The 20,388-nt window shown below is 38.0% G+C and overlaps 2 protein-coding genes across 6 annotated transcripts in view; one reads left to right on the forward strand and one right to left on the reverse strand.

Moving 5' to 3' along the window:
* On the forward strand, nucleotides 1,194–8,026 carry LOC109838187 (regulation of nuclear pre-mRNA domain-containing protein 1B-like). Its single transcript, XM_020406649.1, has 7 exons — nucleotides 1,194–1,509; nucleotides 1,759–1,894; nucleotides 3,072–3,319; nucleotides 4,277–4,438; nucleotides 5,557–5,713; nucleotides 5,785–5,834; nucleotides 7,991–8,026. The coding sequence occupies exons 2-7, from the start codon at nucleotides 1,819–1,821 to the stop codon at nucleotides 8,024–8,026; spliced, it is 729 nt and encodes a 242-aa protein (XP_020262238.1). The 5' UTR covers nucleotides 1,194–1,509; nucleotides 1,759–1,818.
* The window catches only part of LOC109836625, a 57,293-nt gene continuing 49,499 nt past the window's right edge, over nucleotides 12,595–20,388 (reverse strand). Inside the window, exons 7-9 of one of the 5 annotated variants that reach the window (XM_020404589.1) lie at nucleotides 13,266–13,310; nucleotides 13,045–13,158; nucleotides 12,595–12,823 (exon numbers count right to left, since the gene is read on the reverse strand). The gene's annotated coding sequence lies outside the window, so the exon portion shown is untranslated. Of the gene's footprint in view, nucleotides 12,841–12,863; nucleotides 13,159–13,265; nucleotides 13,311–17,982; nucleotides 18,154–20,388 lie in introns of those variants that run through there. The other 4 variants (XM_020404588.1, XM_020404590.1, XM_020404586.1 and 1 more) reach the window with 4 other exon arrangements.

The following is a 20,388-nucleotide window of genomic DNA, read 5'->3' on the forward strand; positions in this document are numbered from 1 at the left end:
TGACGATTCGAAACCCTAAGGTCAACGCCGGTCAACGCGTAACCCTAGGTCAACGCCAGTCAACGCGTTGTGACAAGAAGTCAACATACGGTGATCTGAAACCCTAAGTCATCACAATGTGACAGAGACAGTCAGTTCAATGACACGAGCCAAACTCAACTCACTGGTGGTAGACTCGAGACTCCGACGACGGCCAGGCGATAAACACAGCGCCGGAAGAATTTCGGTTATTCGTCAAAGCATCGAATAGACCGAAAATCGAAGGAGCCAAGAGTTGAAACTAATTACAGGTCCTTTACGCCGACTGAAGGTTGGACCAATCACATCCAAAGTATTCCAGCCTCTTCTATAAAAGAAACGAGTCCGGAACGCTTTGGAGGGGGTATCTGTAGGCATCGAAAATTGCCCATAGGTCTCCACGAACAGCTCAGTGTTAGATAGAACTCTTCGTCAAGCTTCCAACGCACTTGGAATCACTCAAATCCGAGTTCGGACGAAGAATTTACGGCGGAAACAATCAAACATACGCAACGGGGCGTCTCAGGCTGAACTGGGACACCCGGGGTGTCTCGGGAAAGTCGAAACACCCCCGGGGTGTCTAGACAAAGCCAAGACACCCCAAGGGTGTCTAGGCTTTGCCTAGACACCCCAGGGGTGTCCCGACGCCCTGTACCCCCTCTTGCCTATAAATAGGAGCCTTAGGCCTCACTTTTTGGGGATCTGGATTTTTGGAGAGTTGGGGAAGCCCTGCTGCAGTGAAGAGTGGTCGGGCGCTTCAACACAAGAGAGGTCTTCACCAGATTTGCATCACCCGTGTCCGTTCCTTAGCATTACCCTTCGCCGGTAATCCTAAGAAGAGCAAATATCTCGCTTTAGCCGAGATAGGCGCTTCAAGTTTCTAGATCTCCTCGCGGATCGACGAAGCTCTGCCTTATTTTTCTGGATCAGATCTGATTGTCAGGTAGTCCACGGATATCGACGTCCCCATCACAGGCTAAAGACCCACGCAAGCAAGAGACGATAAACGGATCTTGTGTTTATTTTCAAGAAAGTTGTAATTTTTATTTTCGTTATTTGAATTCATTTGTAACGTTTGAAGTTTTAATGAAATTAATGATGAAGGCAACTTTTGACGAAAACAGTCGTTCTCTCGGATCTCTCTCCCTCGACCTCTCTCGGATCTCCTTCATCCCCGCCATCGTCGACATCGTCCGCGATCTCATAGGCTCCGATGAAGGCCTCCGCCCTCTCTCCTCCCGCTCCGACCGCCTCCTGCCCCCTCTCTCCCGCCTCCTCCGAGATCCAGCGGAGCTCTCCGCTCCCGAGGCCGAAGCTCTGATCAATCTCTCCCAGGATCATGGGATTGCGGAGGAGCTTGTATCCATTGGAACCGTGAGTACTGCTATGGATGTGATGTATAAGGTTGGAGATCGTAAAGTTGTGAGGTTGATGGTGATGCTGTTGGCCAATTTGACTCAATTGGATTCTGGAACTAGGTCTCTTCTTCAGGTACATTGATCTTGAAGTTTCGTGAATTTATTGAATTTATGTTTGTTTGTAGAATATACTTGATCAAGTTTATGAGAAAAATCAATTTCTCACAAGTCCTCAAATTTTCTCTCGTTTTGACCAGTTTTATGGAGTGAAAAATGTATGTTTTCTAGCTTTGTATCGTCAATTATTTTCCTTCCTTGAGGAAAAATTGAAAATTGGAGGTTTTTGGTTGACTAATTTGTTGATTTCTATGACTTTTTTAAGGGTTTTGGGCGTGTATTGATGAAGCTCGTTCTGTAATATTGAGAAGAAGAGGGTTTTGGGATGAATAGTGCTTTCAGCGAGCAGATACCGGCAGATAAGCTCTCGAAGCTCAATAGCACTCAGCAATGTATTGAAAGTATCCTTTTCTTGATGAATTTTCTACTAGTTTTAATTTTTAGTATGGATGTTTTCTTTATAAAGATCAAATTTGAACTCTTGGTTGTGCTTATTTTCTACCCATTTCAAGAAATTCTATTTTAGTTAGAAATTTTAGAAGGAAATGTGTTTAGTGTGTCTGACGATTTTCCAAATAGTATGAAGATATGCAGTTGAGAGTTGTAAATAACTTAAAGTATTTAAATTGGAGGTGTAAAGGTCATTAAACCTTTTAGTTAGCACAAGAGAAACCCGATTTAAAATGATTTTGGTCATTTATAGAAGCTGGAAATTTTCCCAAATATCAATTTAGAACTGTGCGAGCCCTTAACTAGTAAAATAGTTGTTTCTTGGTGTCCGAAAAATTTGAACAACTGGTGGCATCACTAACTTCTGCGAGGGTCTCTCATGCACGCTCTTAAGTCCTGTAGTTAATCTATGCTTGGGTGGTCATATGTCTTCGTGTCTGGGGTAATGTCATTTGTTGGAGTTGCAATCTCCTTTCTTTTGTGTTCAATTTCCTTTTTTGTAACAATGACTGGAAAAAAAATTCCTTTTGTTTTTAATCAATAAAAATGTTTCCTCTTAGCTATCAGTCATTCTTCCGCTTTAAGCTTTGTGCTTCTTGTTTACATTATTAAGGTGATCTCAATGTGTCACCTTAACTCGTACATGTTAGCTTTATCACATTGGTGTATATTTCATCGGAAGAATGCAGAACAAGTTGTTCAAACATGGGATAAGCAATTCCATAGTGCCCAAAAAGAGCAAAAAGTACCACTTCTATATCTTGCCAATGACATCTTGCAAAACAGCAAGCGGACAGGATCAGAGTTTGAAAAATTTGAACAACTGGTGGCATCACTAACTTCTGCGAGGGTCTCTCATGCACGCTCTTAAGTCCTGTAGTTAATCTATGCTTGGGTGGTCATATGTCTTCGTGTCTGGGGTAATGTCATTTGCTGGAGTTGCAATCTCCTTTCTTTTGTGTTCAATTTCCTTTTTTGTAACAATGACTGGAAAAAAAATTCCTTTTGTTTTTAATCAATAAAAATGTTTCCTCTTAGCTATCAGTCATTCTTCCGCTTTAAGCTTTGTGCTTCTTGTTTACATTATTAAGATGATCTCAATGTGTCACCTTAACTCGTACCTGTTAGCTTTATCACATTGGTGTATATTTCATCGGAAGAATGCAGAACAAGTTGTTCAAACATGGGATAAGCAATTCCATAGTGCCCAAAAAGAGCAAAAAGTACCACTTCTATATCTTGCCAATGACATCTTGCAAAACAGCAAGCGGACAGGATCAGAGTTTGTTGGTGAGTTTTGGAAGGTTCTTCCAGCAGCCGTCAAAGTCGTTATGGAGAATGGTGATGATCATGGAAAGAATGTTGTTTCTAGACTGGTGAGGATCTTTACCTTCTTAATTACTGAAGAAAGTTGCTACAAGTATGCTTGACCTGCTCATATAATATTGCTTCTGCGCTTGTAGTTTATTTTACTATAAAGTTACTTATAAATTGGTGTTGCTTCGGCCACTGAAATTTACCATCAAATGCAAGTTCTGTGAGGCTAATTGCCTTTTGAGATCTCCTCTCATGTATTGCCTTTGCTACGAAATCTATTTGTCCTTTAATTATGCTGTCCTTCTTTCCTTTTCTTGGAGAATTTGAGAAGTTGCTAGATGGTTGCTCACTTGCTTGCGTGTACCTGCCTGGCTGTTAAAGGTTTTACAGAAAGACACCTACTAATTGTAGTTGTAATTGTCTGCAGGCCAGCACATAATGAGTGTTGAATTTGTTGATAGCTGTTGTGGAACTTGTAAAATTGTTCTGCAGCTTTGAGAACCTATAGTTACCATGCATGGATAAGTTAACAACATAATCATGCCTCCTAGAATCCAGCTGTACCAGCACGATTCATGTTTGTCATATAAGCACATCCTCTTGTTTTTTCCTTCTCTTTGCGTAGGTATATAATTTTAAATCTTGGACGTGTTATTTTCTGATGCGTTAAGATCTGCGTATTCTATTGCTCATAAATTAGGGGTTGATAGTTGTTGGTATAATTTACATGCTTATCCTTTTGATAGGCATAGTTTCACATACTTCCATCAAAAGTTCCTTCTGAAGCATCTGTAACTTTTCTTGGTGTGTTAGACACAATTCTTCTCATGTGTGTATGTTTCACAAAACTGATAAAACAGTTACCTACCTGCTCTTAGGTAAGTAAGCATCTAGTGTTTCGCTGCAAGTCAATTATTTCCCATTGTAGTGGGGAGCCTTACCTGACTAGCACATTTACCTTGAAAAAAAAATACTAACTCTTGATTTTATTTTTACCTATTGCTTAATATTTTTAGGTTAATATTTGGGAAGAAAGAAGAGTTTTTGGATCTCGTGCACGAGGCCTTAAGGATCTAATGCTTGGTTCTGAACCTCTCCCTGCATTGGAATTGAATAAAAAGCGCTCACGTTCTGGTTCTGTAAAGATCATGAGAAGAGATTCGCGCTCTATAAAAACAGTAAGAATTCAATCTTCAATTTCTCCTTTCTGCTTAGTATTTGTTGAGCTCTCACTCAGGCTTGAAGAAAGCGCTTTATCAATGTTTCTCAACTTAAACCAGAAATTGGCGTTTTGATGTTGTAACACGGGGAGGACCTCCGCGTCTTGATGTTGTAACGCGGGTTCGACCTTGGTGTTTTGATGTTGTAACGCGGGGTTCGACCCTGGCGTTTTGATGTTATAACACGGGGAGGACCTCCGCGTTTTGCCTTGCAGAGATTATCACCAAGTAATCTCTTTTTGTCATAGCGTTGCAAAGATCATTGTCTTGTAATCTTCGTCTTGGCTCCTTGAGAATATGAGAGTCGTCAGATTGTAACTCCCGATGTTGATTGTGAAGGCTGTTGAATTAGAGTCGTCAGATTGTAACTCCCGATGTTGATTGTGAAGGCTGTTGAAGTAGAGCTTCCATCAGTTGTCGTGAAGGTCGTCAGATTGTAACCTTCAGCAATCTACGCGAAAGTCTTCAGATTACAGCCTTCTGGAAGTCGTCAGATTGTAACTTCTATCATCGGTGGTTGATAGGGGATAAGCTATCTATTGTGATTTTTAGACAGCCTACAACTTCCATCAAAAGTTCCTTCTGAAGCATCTGTAACTTTTCTTGGTGTGTTAGACACAATTCTTCTCATATGTGTATGTTTCACAAAACTGATAAAACAGTTACCTACCTGCTCTTAGGTAAGTAAGCATCTAGTGTTTCGCTGCAAGTCAATTATTTCCCATTGTAGTGGGGAGCCTTACCTGACTAGCACATTTACCTTGAAAAAAAAATACTAACTCTTGATTTTACCTATTGCTTAATATTTTTAGGTTAATATTTGGGAAGAAAGAAGAGTTTTTGGATCTCGTGCACGAGGCCTTAAGGATCTAATGCTTGGTTCTGAACCTCTCCCTGCATTGGAATTGAATAAAAAGCGCTCACGTTCTGGTTCTGTAAAGATCATGAGAAGAGATTCGCGCTCTATAAAAACAGTAAGAATTCAATCTTCAATTTCTCCTTTCTGCTTAGTATTTGTTGAGCTCTCACTCAGGCTTGAAGAAAGCGCTTTATCAATGTTTCTCAACTTAAACCAGAAATTGTCTATTGGAGGAACAGCTGAAAAGATTGTCTCTGCACTTCATACTGTGCTGAGCAAACACCCAGACGAGGATACAGACCTGGAAAAGTGCAAGAATGCAGTACGTCGTCTAGAAAAGATGGAGAAGGATGTTGAAGTAGCTTGTGCTCAAGGTAGCAAGAATATTTTACTATTGTCTAGGATTGTTAAAATCTATCTGGTATCTATGAATATTTTACTATAGTGCTAGGAGGTAATTTCATCTGGGATGAAAGGGATTCTGAATTCGTAGAGGTAATTTACATCGCCATTTTCATCTTCTAGTAGAAAATTCTGGGATGCTAGTGGCTAGGAACAATCTTAAGTATTAACAAAAACAAATAGGAGCAGACAAGGATCTTGGTTTGATTTGTGGGATCGTCACATGAGAACAAATAGGCAGAAGTGTATGAATCTTTCTTCATTGTGATAGAGAGTTATGTTGGTTTACTTCTAAGTTATAACTATATTGGAGCTCACGTCTTCGTTTATGTTTTACTTTTTACAGTGTTAGATATAATTTGTAGCAAATTCTAAGTTATAACTATATTGGACCTTTATATTCTACTTATTTGAAATTTTTTGAATTAATTTCAGGAGATGAAGGATGCGAGATTGATGTTTTGATGGGCTCACTAAAGTCAAAAACCAAGGACGTCGGCATATTTTTCTCTCTCTATTTGGTTAAGATTCTCTATATATGAAATTAATTGTAATAGATTATGTTGGTTAAGGTTTTTTTATATGAAATTGATTGTAATAGACTTTGTGACTAGAAACGGATTATATACTTTATATTAGGAATATCATGATATTTACTTTAGATTTGTTTTGGTTCTTTCATTGACCTTTCTTTCTGCAAATATTATGTGTGAGAAATGTTTTGTTTTGGTTCTTTCATTGACCTTTCTTTCTGCAAATATTATGTGTGAGAAATGTTGTTCTTTAATTAATGAATTTTCTTCTAACTTTAGATTTGTTTTTGGTTCTTTCATTGACCTTTCTTTCTGCAAATATTATGTGTGAGAAATGTTGTTCTGTAAATATTATGTGTGAGAAATGGATTAATACATGTTTATTAACCTGTTACTTCCTAAGATATGAATGATACTAATTTTGAATAATTATGCTTGAATTGCATCATTGTCTAGAGCTTATTCGGAATCATTTTTCTTCACCTGAGGTTATGAATAACTTGCAAGTCCAAGACAATGTAAAATTATATGCAAATTTAGAGTCATCGTAAATTTGACTAAATTTTCTTAGTTAAGATTGTGCAAACATGTTCGGTAACTTGTAATTTTTTTAAAAAATATGATAGAATCATAATTTAATTTAATTATTTTTTGTAAATTATTTAAAATCTGAATCTAATTCTAAAAAGTATGAATTAAAATTATATTGTGATACTTTTCTTCCTCTTTTCTTATAAAGGTAACCAAACAAGAGAAAATGACTTTCTTATGAATTTTCTTCTAACTTTCCTTACAATATTCTTTCTAACCAAACAATAAAAGGATTATCATTTTCTTTTCTTTTTCTTTTCCTTTCTTTTTACTTTCTCTTTCTTTTTCTTTTCTCTCCCTTTCTCTCAAACCAAACATAGCCTTATGGAGGGGAAATTTTCCCAGCTCCAAATCTGAGCTGGCACCCATTTTCTTCCCCCACTTTCTTTTATATCTTTGACGAACCAAACATCTGAAAGTGGAGGAAAACATCAAATTTCACCCATGTAAGTTTTCTTTCCCCCACTTTTTGCACTTTTTCGCCAACCAAACATGCCCAGAGTCGAAGCCTTGCATTATCGTAGAGATCTATATCTAAGATACACCAAGGAACCCTATCAGTACGAGACCAATAACCACTAGTGGGAGGACACTAGCATCTCTAGAGCAATGCTTGGTGTGATGGCTACTATTCAATCCTTATCGATTATGCTTTTCCTTTGGAAGGATTATTTGACGCACTTCTGAATCTCTTTACAGCATAGAGAACGACATTTTTATGTAGGTATTTTGGAAAATTGGCATTTATCACTTTACATTTCGTTCTGCAGTATTCAACTCTATGCATCAGTCTTTGAGAAAAAAAAACATTTGCGTAAGTCCTTTTTCAAATCAATTTATTTTCCTTTACTCTATCCTACCAAGTTCTTGTCACTTCTAGAGGAATTAGTTTTTCCTTTGTTTTTGGAATATCCTCTAGAAAAAGAACTAGGATTTATATTTTCTTCACTTCTGTTTGGTTTTTCCCATTCTCCAAAGGGCTTTCTTTCTTAAAATTGTAAAATGAGGACAACTAATTATAGTGTTTATCAACATAAAGATTCTTATGGCTTTCTTTCTTAAAATTGTAAAATGAGGACAACTAATTATAGTGTTTATCAACATAAAGATTCTTATGGCTTGCAGGTGTTCGGGACTGAAGCTGAGGTTCCAAAATGTTGAGAAATATGTGTCAAAAACAAGCTGCAGATTCATGAATGACTAGTGATCTCATCTACTCATTTGCTGATAGTTAAATTATAGGCAAATGCCATCTCAAATGAATTTCGAAACGATTGTGAAATTATGTTAGAAAGCAGTTTTATGTTCATCTCTCTAGGGTACATAGCAACATGTTGATTGTTGACTCTCAAATTGTTGTTGGGGATTCGAAACAATCAATCGAACCATTGCCCTTCCGGACCTTGTGTTGAAAGTAGGAAAGTAGGAGTAAACCACAAATAAAGATCTAACCTTGTAAAAACAGTAAAAGAGACGAACACACAGATTTAACGAGGTTCGGCAACGTGCCTACGTCCTCGGGAGCCACACCACACAATCTTTCTATTAATTGAAGAAGAAAATACAAGCTCTCAAACAAGGGGTAAATCTCTCTGAGATTCTCTCTCTCTTAGCAGCCAAAAAGCTCTCTTTTTGATGTCCTACAAACCCTAGAAACGTTTGGGTATTTATAACAAACCCCAGCAGAACAGGATTCCTAGATAACAAACCCCAGCAGAACAGGATTCCTGAAACATAGTGGCTTGTTCGTTGTTCCCCTCAAGTACCGCATTATCCACTTTACGGCCTCCCAATGCTGCTTTCCTGGATTGCTTGCAAATCTGCTCACAACTCCCACTGCATGGGCGATGTCCGGCCTCGTGCAAACATCGCGTACATGAGAACTCCCAATGTGCGAAAGAATATGCCATCCTGCGTATCATATGCCTCTATCTGCATATGTCTTTAGGCGATTGGCTCCAGATAACTTGAACGACTTCCAAGGTCAGGTGCTGCATAACAACTTTAGGCATTCTGCATGTTGAAGCCTCTGAAGTACCTTCGTCAATGTATTCAGCTTGGCTCAAACTCTAATGTTCCGGTCAGACTTCATCCCTACTGCATTCGCATCCGCTAGAATCTGCGTACGCTGCACCCAGATCCTTCAGTTGCAAATTCCTTTGCTAGCTGCTCTCTCTTTCTAGCATTTTCGACGATTCCTGTTCTGGTTCCCTTTCTTCTGGCTTCTGCCTCTCTGCTCGAAACTTAGGCTGAACCTGAACCTTCTGATTCGGTACGATTTCCTTCTAACCTCCTCGATAGAATCATCGCTAACTAACCTCATATCAGGACTTACACACTTGCTCTTCCCACGCGACATTGGATGATTGCCGTACAGACACACTACGCCAACTATCCGGCAACTGGGATAAGTAGTAGAAAGGGACCTGCACTTCGTCATCGAATGTGATGTCGAACGAGATAATGATCAACATGCGATGTATGACTCGCTGAGAGTGCATCGGTGGAAGGACGCGTGCCTATCTGCATCTTGAGGTTGAAAAGAAGTTTTGATCTATATGACCTTGTTTGGCTGCCGACGGTTTGCTGCGGTGACCATCTTCGCGAGCGAATCGCATAAGCCGCCACCGTCGTCTATCTCCTCAGAATATGTGGGCTACTCGATTTGGGCGAGGAGAACTAAACGGGATTTGCCCTAGAGCCTTCCTATCCAGTACCTCCCCAATACCATCTGACTCGCGTCGTGCTTCTTTCCCTTATCCTGCCAGAAGCGCGCGATAAACAAGTCCTAATCCTGGTACAGATAGTCGTTATTTGATTATTTTTTATTATTTTTTTTTTATTTATAATTCTCCATCTACGATTCCAGTAGCGGCGAAATCCGATCGCAGTCGAAGCTTTCATACAATTATGATTATTTTTTTTTTTTTTTTGTGGTTTTTTTTTTGCTTTCCTCTGCCATGAGCTTTCACACAAATTGCTGAAGCGAAGCTCTGATACAAGTTGTTGGGCGATTCGAAAAATCAATCGAACCACTTAGCCCTTCGGACTTGTGTTGAAAGTTAGGAAAAGTAGAAGGGAAATAAACACAAATAAAGATCTAACCTTGTAAAAACAGTAAGAGACGAACACACAGAGTTTACCGAGTCGGCAACAGTGCCTACGTCCTCGGAGGCCACACCACACAATCTTTCTATTAATGAAGAAGAACAAATAGACAAGACTCTCAACAAGGGTAATCTGTCTGAGATTTCTCAATGCTCTCTTAAGCAGCCAAAAAGCTCTCTTTATTGATGTCACTACAAACCTAGAAACGTTTGGGTATTTATAACAAACCCGGCAGCAGAACAAGGAGTTCTAGAAATAAATAGGAACAAGGCACGAATCGCGTCGCGGTCGACCGCCGTGCCAAGGCCGGTCGACCGGCCAGAGAAAAATCTGTTTACAGGGTCCTGTGCACATTTGCGGTCGACCGCAGCGGCCACGCCGGTCGACCGACCAGAGCGAAAACTTCTTCTCAGTCTCCTGCAGTGCACGCGGTCGACCGGCTCTGCCACTGCGGTCGACCGCACAGTCTTCTGACTGTTTTCTTCGTCTTTTCGATTGCAGCTTTGGGTCTACACACTTAGACTAACAATTGTCGTCTTAGAATGCAGATTATGTTAAACACTAAAAGTGCTCTCTTTCTTGGTGTTTATTTCTTAGTAAACTCTTTTACCAGTGTTATTTGGATCATCCTGGTGTTTATTTCTTAGTAAACTCTTTTACCAGTGTTATTTGGATCATCCAAAGGATGTTGTATGTTCCTAGAATAAGTTGGGTAATACAAATGCAGTGTTATTTGGATCATCCAAAGGATGTTGTATGTTCCTAGAATAAGTTGGGTAATACAAATGTCTGGGATAGCCTTTTCCTTTGAGATTATGTCTTGACTAGGCATTTGCGAGGAGGAGGATTTTCTGTAGCTACTTTTATTCTCTTGATGATTTAGGGCCTGTTCGTTTGCCTTAAAAAAATGGAAAATCAAAGAAATGGAAAATGAAGAATTGTTTTGGAGTGTTCGGTTGGTTAAAAAAAAAGGAAATCAAAGAAATGGAGATGAGATGAGATGAGTTGTCACATTATTATTGGATGATGTGAGTGATTTTTTAAGAAAACTAGTTTTGATGTTGTTCGGTTGGCGAAAAAATAAGGAAATGAATTATAAGAAACCTATTTCCTGTAGTTTTCTTGTTTTCTTTTGTTCGGTTCATTCTTAAAAATAAGAAATGAAATGAGATGGGATGAGTTGTCATTGTATTATTGGTTGATGTGAAGAAAGATTAAGAAATGTGTTTTCACAACTTTTTGGGATGAAATGGAAGAAATGAAATGGAAGAAATGAAATGTTAATGAGATGAGGTGAATTGTTATAATATTTTATTCGATGATGTGAGTGATTTGAAATAATAAAAGAGATGAGTTGAGTGATGTTTGGATAAAAATAATATTTTATTAGATGTGATGGATGAGTTGTTAGATGAAAATAATATTTTATTAGATGTGGTGGATGAGTGGTTAGATGAAAATAATATTTTATTAGATGATGTGGATAAGTTGTTGGATGAAAATAATATTTTATTGGATGTTGTGGGTGAGTTTTAGGGATGGAAATGGAAGAAATGGGTTATTTTGAGATTTCCACTATTTCCATTTCCATTTCTTGCTTTTTTGAAAACAAACGAACATGCCCTTATAGAAAAGGTGATGTCTTGACTAATACTGTATAGTTATGTTTTATCAATTCTTATAGTGAATGTGATGCACGACTATTTACATTAAGTATTTTCTAATTTAGTATATTATATATCAGGAAATGACCTTTAGCTTTGACATCGTAGACAATTGTTTCTTTTGAAAAAATGTAAATAAACTTGATGCCTATAGAAGAGCTGCGTAATTGGTATGAATCAACTACAAGTACCCAGGATTTAATCGTGTAAGGGCCAGTATGAGGCGCACCATTTCCTGAAAGTCTCAAAGCCTGTCCTCGGATTTTATGGCAAAAACTCTAGAAAAATCAATTCACTAATTACTTTACATCACTTGTTATTTCTATTCATATAAGCCGGCGTAGATGATTGGAACTTTGAGAAACTAGTTGAAGCTTTAAAATGAAAGTTTTAGATCAAAGAAAAATTGGAATAAATTTCATATAGCACTGGTGGAGTCATCTTATTGGGTCTATGTATTCAATCTTTTTGCTTTCATTTTTTTCCTGGCATGTGACAGTTTAGCTTTAACATGTTTAGTTTCAGACTATCTACCTGTCTATCCAAAAAAATTCGTACAAACCCTTTGGTGAAAGCAACTGATTCTTGAGACATTGCACTGCGATTACTCATGCTTGTATTCTTAAAGAAACAAGAGATCATGCATGACAATTTGTTCACACCACTATCTATGAGAACTCTTCCATAAACCTAGTTTGAAAGTGCTTCTATACATTACCCAAGGTATCAACTTAAAGATAGTTTAAATGTCTGTATATAGCATTTTAGTTTAAATGTCGGTATATAGCATTTTAACTGTACGATATTTCTAATTTGTTGTATCCTGCATATCTAAAGCACTGTTGGTATGCAGAGATTGAGTTTATTGCACGTGTCTATACTTTTTACTTGCAATTGAACTAATTCACTTGTACAGCATTCCGATATTTTCTTGCAGGTTGTGGAAACACCTGGACTAATTACCTGCTGCTCTTCGATCTTCTCCTCATATCCAAAAGTTATTTAAACTAACTCTTTTACTACCTTAACGCTTATGGATCACTTAAATACACTTGTCTTTTGTGGACGATGGGATGATGACAATGGAGGGTTCAACATGCAGCGATCAAAACTGCAACACCGATTGCCTGAGCAAGGGGTTGGAAGGCGGAGCTTGCCATATCAACTTTGCTGATAAAAAATGCCCCTGCATAACATCAAAACCTGTTGAAGATTGATGCACTGGTTCAGCATTCTTCTAGTGCTACTGTTTCGTTGGATTGTGCACTTTTTCAGCTACGTTTCTCATCAATCAGAAAGAGGCATCTGGTACTATTTATCCGTTCAATTTATGTGTAAGTGAAGAGGAAATAGATGTAGGAAGTCATCTGTTAACGCATCTATAAGTTTTTTGTACTAGAATCTTACTGTCAGTATGACTGCCAAAGTATGCTTTTTGATTCGCGATCCATCCTCTCCATGAATGGGTACTTCAGTCTTCTTGTTTGAACTGAAATTTGGAAGGTGGCAGCTCTCTCATCCCTATATAACATCAGTTAGTTGATAAGGCATAAATCCCGGGTTGAACCCACAAGGGATTGATGAATTCTTTAGGGTTCTAGGCGATGAATTTGATGCCGTACTCTTACCTTTGACCTTATCAAGTTCCTCACAATTGAGGTTGTCGGTCATACCTAGAAAATAGTTATAGAGAAATACAAAAAATAAACGTAAGTTGAGTAAAGAAAGTGTGTCCTAAGAGAAAATTCCATACAGCACATAATAGTAGCATACAAATGTTTCTAAATTAACATTACATAGTTTTACACACGCCATCATAAAATGAAGTACATGAAAATAGAATAATTCATAACATAAGACAACATCACTATCACATTGCGTCACATGCCTATTTCATTAGTATTCCCTCCCTTATGTTTTTCGCAATAATCAACCCACATTTTCCAAGCTATTTGATCTCTACGATCCTTCCATACGTTTCTTGATTGTGTTTGCTCCCTTTGAGTTTGGGGTTGAGAAAAATCAATAATATTATTATCATCTTCATTAGCAACATCTCTTTCATCATCTTCGATGTCAACGGTCTCATTGAATATATCATCATCCGGGTCAACCATTGCAATATAATTGTGAAGAACTGTGCAAGCTAATACGATATTCACTTGCGCGCAAAAAGGGTAACGAGGCGTTGCGGTGAGAATTTTAAAACGATTCTTCAAACAACCAAATGTAGCTTTAATCTTAGACCTTAAAGAAGAATGTCTAAGATTGAATAATTCTCTTCTATTTTTAGGTGTTCTTCCTATTTGTTCCTTCAAATGGTAACGAACATCACGATACGGGGAGATGAAACCCGGCATGGTCGTGTATCCCGCATCACACAAGTAATACTTCCCTACAATTTGCATGACGTGAAAGTGTTTATTAGAATTTGTTAAAATTTTATTGAATATCATTTATTAATTGAAGTAATTACTTAAAATTAAAGATTTGATAAAATTACCGTCATATACTTTCAAACCATGTGGCTGGGGCCTAGTCAATGCATCTTGAAGGACTCTATAGTCATTTGCAGAACCTTCCCATCCTGCTAATATGTAAGTGAACAACTTGTTTGGAGTACAAGCCGCTAAAACATTTTGTGTAACACCTTTTCGACTACCGAATCGTGGTTGAAGACTAGCAGGTAGCATAGCTTCAACATGTGTCCCATTTATCATACCAATACAATCCTAGAGAATAAAAAATTACTATTGATTATTTTTTATTAAATTAAATAAACGTGCTTTTAATCACAAATTAAGGAGAGAATACCTTGAAATAAAGATAGTATAGAGGGTTGCTAAGGATCTCCTGTGAAACCTCATTCCGTCTTGTCTCAACAGACGTGGTCATATGTGGCAAATTCCTTCTAACACTTTGTTGAAATACTTACTCACAGTCTCGCCAGATCTAATAAAATGTGACCTAATACTTCGATTTTAGTTTTATGCCCCAATATATTCAAAGTCATAGCAAGTTGCTCCTCCACTGTGACATGTCTTGAGTCTCGCAATAAATCATTCCTCCTCATGATCTCTGCAAGCTTCATAAAAGCACCACTACGCAATATAACATAGTTCACACAACTATCACTAAATCCATTATATATCCGGTCCATGTGTTGTTTTCTATTTTTATATTGTATTATTTTTTCCTCACTAGGACCTGCACGTATAGACTACGTCTACTTTGCATTCTCCTCATGAATGTCATAACCATAACTAAAACAGATAGTGCAGCACCCGAACATATATTAACTACAGTCTCTTCGTCGAAATCACCATCCATCTAAAATACAAGCGTCATATTAAAGTAGATACCAACATTAAAGGCAAATGATATCAATGAAGAGTTGAACATGTCAGGTTACAATTAGTGTTGGATATCTTGACCCTAAGATATAATTTTAATGATAATAATTTATTTACTATGTGTATTATATGAGCACTAATATCTGTAGTCGAATAATTCCTTTAGTAGTCGACTATAAAATCCTCAGTCAAATATCCAAAAACTACATATGTACAGTGTAGTCGACTAATAAGCATAGTAGTCGACTACTGAGCTTGTTTCTTGACTTCACAGAGTCTGAATAGACTCAGTGTAGTCACTACTAAGCTTTGTAGTCGACTACTAAGACATTTATTCCAACTGCTTTGTAGTTGCACCTTATTTTCAGTTCTATGTTGATACAACAAAAGCTGAATTACTAACAAATTATATACATAACATATACATATATCCTGAGGCAAGTTTAGCTTAGACTTCATAAGCTCTCAAAATGTGAAAATTGGAGAAACCCATAAATAGGAAACGTTAAAATTGAACTTGGATCTCTTTGTGATGCTGAGACTTCAAGCTTAGACTTCAACCCGTAAAATAGGAAACGTTAACAACTAGCTTAGACTTCATAAGCTTAGACTTCAAGCTGAGTTACAGAGAGATCCATCATGCGAAACCCATAAGAAAAGGAAACGTTAAAATTGAACTTGGATCTCTTTGTGATGTTGCTACATGCGAAACCCATAAGAAATTTCCCATAAATTTGAAGAAAAGTCTTAAAATTTCACAAAAATCTCACATATAAATCCATAAAAAAAACCCATCAATAATTCCCTAGAAAGTAAATTAGGGCATAGAGATCCATGAATCTATGATTATATACGAGAATGGGCCAAAATTATGAAAAAAGTTAGAGCATTTCGGCTTTGTTCGTCTATGCGAAGCAGGAGGAGCAAGGGAATGAGGGAGGCGGGAGAGAGAGAGGGAGCGGTGACGGGATTGAGGAGGCAGGAACCTCCTCTTCACTTTCCGCGAGTATTCTGCAAAATCGGGGACTTAAGGGCAGAAAACAGATCGGCCCCAAATTTTCCTTTAAACGCCAGTTTTCTCCCTCTTTCCTTCTTTCGTTTTTGTGAACCAAACGTCAGAAGGTGAAGGGAAATACAAGAAATGGGCTGTCAGTTTTCCAAAACCCATTTTCTCCACTTTTTAGCCCAAACAAACAGCCCCTCGAAGGAAGCCTTGAAGACATTGACGTGACTCAGTCTTCTCTTATCTTGCTTTTTCTTGATTCCATGCCCATCAGATACCTGGTTTCATAGAGTGATACCGTTAAAAAAGAAATGACAAAGAGTAGATATATCATGAGGTTTTGAAATAGTACGACAAATGCAGATATTCAACATCATGATTTTAGTCAAGTTTGAAATTATCTTACGAAGAATTTAGAAACTTGAGCTTATATTTTTTTTTTAAAGTAGGGTAACTGTAATGACTTCAAATCAAGTAACAGAAACAAACCAAACCATTGTTGTGAAGGTACTAGTAACCTTGCCCCTTCACATCATTTGCATAAAAATAGCCTTCCAGCTTGTTTGATTGCTCATCATCAAAGCAACTATGAACAAATAACATTGAACACGATAAGTTCAGGGGGGAAAAACAATTCTCCGATACTTTAATAGTGCTGGAAATTCTTTGAAGAGGTGCGACGTATTCCTCTTTCAATAAATTGGTTAATAGATTGGCTATAGTGTCTTTTGGCTTGGATCACATCACTAACTCATGGATCAACCACAGAGCAGCTATATTCTCATTATTTGGAAGATGTTCAGGGTTATTTGATAGGGTTATAAGTCATTCTAAGTTATCAATGATGTTGGATCCTGAATAACCGATATGAACTAGTTCATGAAATCCAAATAAAAGAAATTTCTTTAGCACAGATTACTGATGATCATTGTTTCAAGCTTCTTTTAACATTTATTTCATTTAACCCTGGACAATTATTACTCTTTGTGACACTGAAATAAAACAGGTTGTTCTAGTTTCAATCCTCAAAACTCGAGACTTCCCTTTTCCAAACTTTACAAAGCCACCATCCGCCAAAAGTTCAGCCCTTCTTGGTTGAGGAGCTGTTTGGTTCCTTACAAGGGCAAGAAAAATTTGAGGCCTGTTTGTTTCCTTGCAGGAGCAAGAAAAGTCAGAAGAAATTAGGCATCCACAAAGTAAAACCGACTAACTGTCCCAAGATGTTATGTTATTAATGCCGACGAAACTCTAATAGAACTTAAAACTTTTAGCAGAGAGCATGATCTTCTAATGATCGATTATGGCTTTGCGGCAAGTTAAGGCTCACGGCCGTGGATTGCAGAGGGGTGTACAGTGTCAACATAGCCTTAGTTCCTCAGGAGTCCAACAATTTGGTGAAGGGTTAATGTAATATTATGATTAAAAAACAGCATCTAATTCAGATAGATATATTCGAACTGCGGTTCTTTAGAGCAAAACACTTCCCTAAATTTTCGCAACAATTTGTCCTAGTGTTGAGAACAAGTAGTACGTCAGTCTCTTTCCCCTTAGTGCATGTCCCTTGGTTGCTCAGAATTTTTTAACAGAAATTTAAGACCTAAAAGGCACCCGCTATGAAGAAAGAACCCAAAAATAACTGAACTGTATCATATCTCTTCCTTTAATGGACAAATAGTTATATGAGAACTAGAGAGTTTCAGAACATCATGAAACACTTAATAAACTAATAATAAACCGCAATGGATCTTTATTAACAGACAACTAACGTTCTTTTTTTCCTTTTGGGTGGATGGGAGGTTAGTTAAACCCTGTCACAATATTCTAGTTAGAGCACAAAAAATGTTGACGGAGAGCGCAAAAAGAATTCAACAAAGGAACAGAGAATGCATTTGGATGGAAAACATGTATAATTCTCTACATCAGGGACTTCAGGTAAAGCATGGACCCGGAGGTAAATAAATGTTATTATTTACACTACTTCCTACACTTGCTATTCTCATAAATGCTATTCTCATAAATAACTGCAGGAAAACTTCTTAATAAAATAATAACTAAGAGAATGACAGAGATAATTTGTTTGTCCCATTTGCAGAACGTACCAATTCACTTGCTGGGGCCTCGACTTAGTATCTTAAGGAGATATAAGAAGCATAGTAAAAGCTGCATCAACATATATCAAGTAAGAAATTATAATGGAAAAACAGGAAGGAAAATTTTTAACAATAAGGAAGGCTGTCTTTCTGCCAATATTTCATTTGATGGATCACTTATTCTACAAAATAAAGAAAATGAATACCAATCAGTTGCCAATTAAACTAAGGAAGCGATTGAGGGTGGCCTGCACTTTAGCCCCTTAAAAAGAGGCTCTACCATACATAAGCAACATGTGGATGCCACAGTATCTGATGAAGATCCAACCACAATCAGCTAGTAGTGGGCATTTTTTCAAACTATTCTTAGAAAGGGAAAATTAATTAACAGACATGCTTACCTATTCTTAGATTGGGATTAAACCATAAAGCTTAACAATAAACAAGCATGTAGTGGGCATTTTTTCAAACTATTTATCAATGAACCATTCTAAAAATTTTTTACTTTCAACTATAGGCCAGGCTCAGTTAGTTCTGGCCCAGCTCTACAAATAATTATTGTTGCTTGTTTCAGGTCTTGATAGGCCTCAGTTATGGAACCTAACAGAGCATTGATTAGCTGCAAATACTGCTTCCACAAGACACAGTTTTTAATAAGTAGAAAACGAGTAATAAAGTGATCTCCGGAATAACATTTGGGGGGGTGGGGGTGGGGGGACCTTATCGTTGAGGTTCATTAAAAATACACAATCAACAATCAAACGGCCATCATGTTCATATCAATCAACCACCACATATATTCTTACAAGCAGTCTTAATTGCTCAGATGGAAATTTTAGTTGAGACAAGAAACTTACCTACCACATGATCCTGAGGTGCTTCTGGAATTGAACACAATTTAAACATTAAACCTGAGGTGTTCAATGTGTGAGAGTCCATATACTTCATTGCAAACTTAAAATCATCCAAGCCAAGACAGCGTGACAATATCTTTGTCCAATCAAAAGGTATTGTGACTGCAGTTTCACGTAATAATCCTCATTAAAGAAGAGCAAGACCCACTAACCTACTCAATAGTGGGACGACCCGATGCAACAAACTTACCTACCACATGATCCTTTTCCAAAAGTAATAGCCTAAACTTTCAACTCCCCCAACAGTGGAGGTTAGTCTCACATAACTGCCTTGTATTAATTAAATAGGTCTGTCTCATAGCAAATCATAACATTCTCTAATCTAATATGCACTAGTTCATCATCTTGGATACACGATGATTCAGTAACTACCATAGAAAGCATCCAAGCGTGTGAAGCCATCGAGTTTGATACCAAAATCCAAAAATTTGAGCTAAAAACAATTTGGGATGCATAGGATAGCGTCTCTTTATGGACGTCCTCTTATAAAAATATCTCCTTGAAGACATATAGCTAAAGGAGCCAAACAGTTGCCCACCACAGACATGCTCTGCTGAAACAGAAAATACAACTTGCAGGGTTAACAAAAGAGTTATGATCCAAACCAATTTAGCGGCCCAAAAGCCTAGCCGAGAGCAAGTCTATTAACCCGCTGAAGCAAGCAAGTCATCTTTGCCGACACGAAGTGCGAGAGTAGCCGACCCCTTATAAATCAAGACGACTCCTCAAGAGTCCACCTGCCTCATAATCGAGACGACTCCTCAGATAGTCGGCTCGACCATCTACTCGGCTGTCTACCCGGCCAGCAGCTCATTCGACTATTTGATCGGCAAGTCACGAGAACGACTCACAAGTCGACCCGACCCTGCTAAGATGATAAGATCCAACTAAGCTGCCTTCAAGATATACATCGATCAACACCAGTATTGATCGGTCCCATCAAGATCTTAACTCTAACAAATCTCGTGCATAAAACAGCTCACTCTGCTCCAGTATTGATCGGTCCCATCAAGATCTTAACTCTAACAAATCTCGTGCATAAAACAGCTCACTCTGCTCCCAAGTCGCTTCTGGGACATCTTCAAGACACCTTCTCCTGTGCCTGAATGACTTCCCCTCCAGTCGCCAGACGTCACCTGTAAATCAATGAGTGGCTAAACAGCCAGCCTATCTTCCGCCAGTCTTCGTCTGTCAGATCTGGGATATCTTCTCCTGTGCTCGAATGACTTCCCTTCCAATCACCAGTCTATATCTGTAAAGTGAAGGATGACTCAGCAGCCTGTCCGCTCACCCCCAAACCGCCCTCCTATACGTAGTCAGAACCAAAGATCAGAATCTCGGAGGAAGAAGACTACAAAAAGAGGTAAGGAGGGTAAGGAAAAGGGGGCTGG

Source organism: Asparagus officinalis, chromosome 4 (assembly GCF_001876935.1).
Source record: "Asparagus officinalis chromosome 4, Aspof.V1, whole genome shotgun sequence".
NCBI lineage: Eukaryota > Viridiplantae > Streptophyta > Magnoliopsida > Asparagales > Asparagaceae > Asparagus > Asparagus officinalis.

Coding starts and splice junctions, on each gene's coding strand:
- LOC109838187 (XM_020406649.1), top strand. CDS start 1,819: ATGAATAGTGCTTTCAGCGAGCAGATACCGGCAGATAAGCTCTCGAAG. Junction 3,320..4,276: donor AGAATGTTGTTTCTAGACTG/GTGAGGATCTTT, acceptor TAATATTTTTAG/GTTAATATTTGGGAAGAAAG. Junction 5,714..5,784: donor TGAAGTAGCTTGTGCTCAAG/GTAGCAAGAATA, acceptor ATTTTACTATAG/TGCTAGGAGGTAATTTCATC.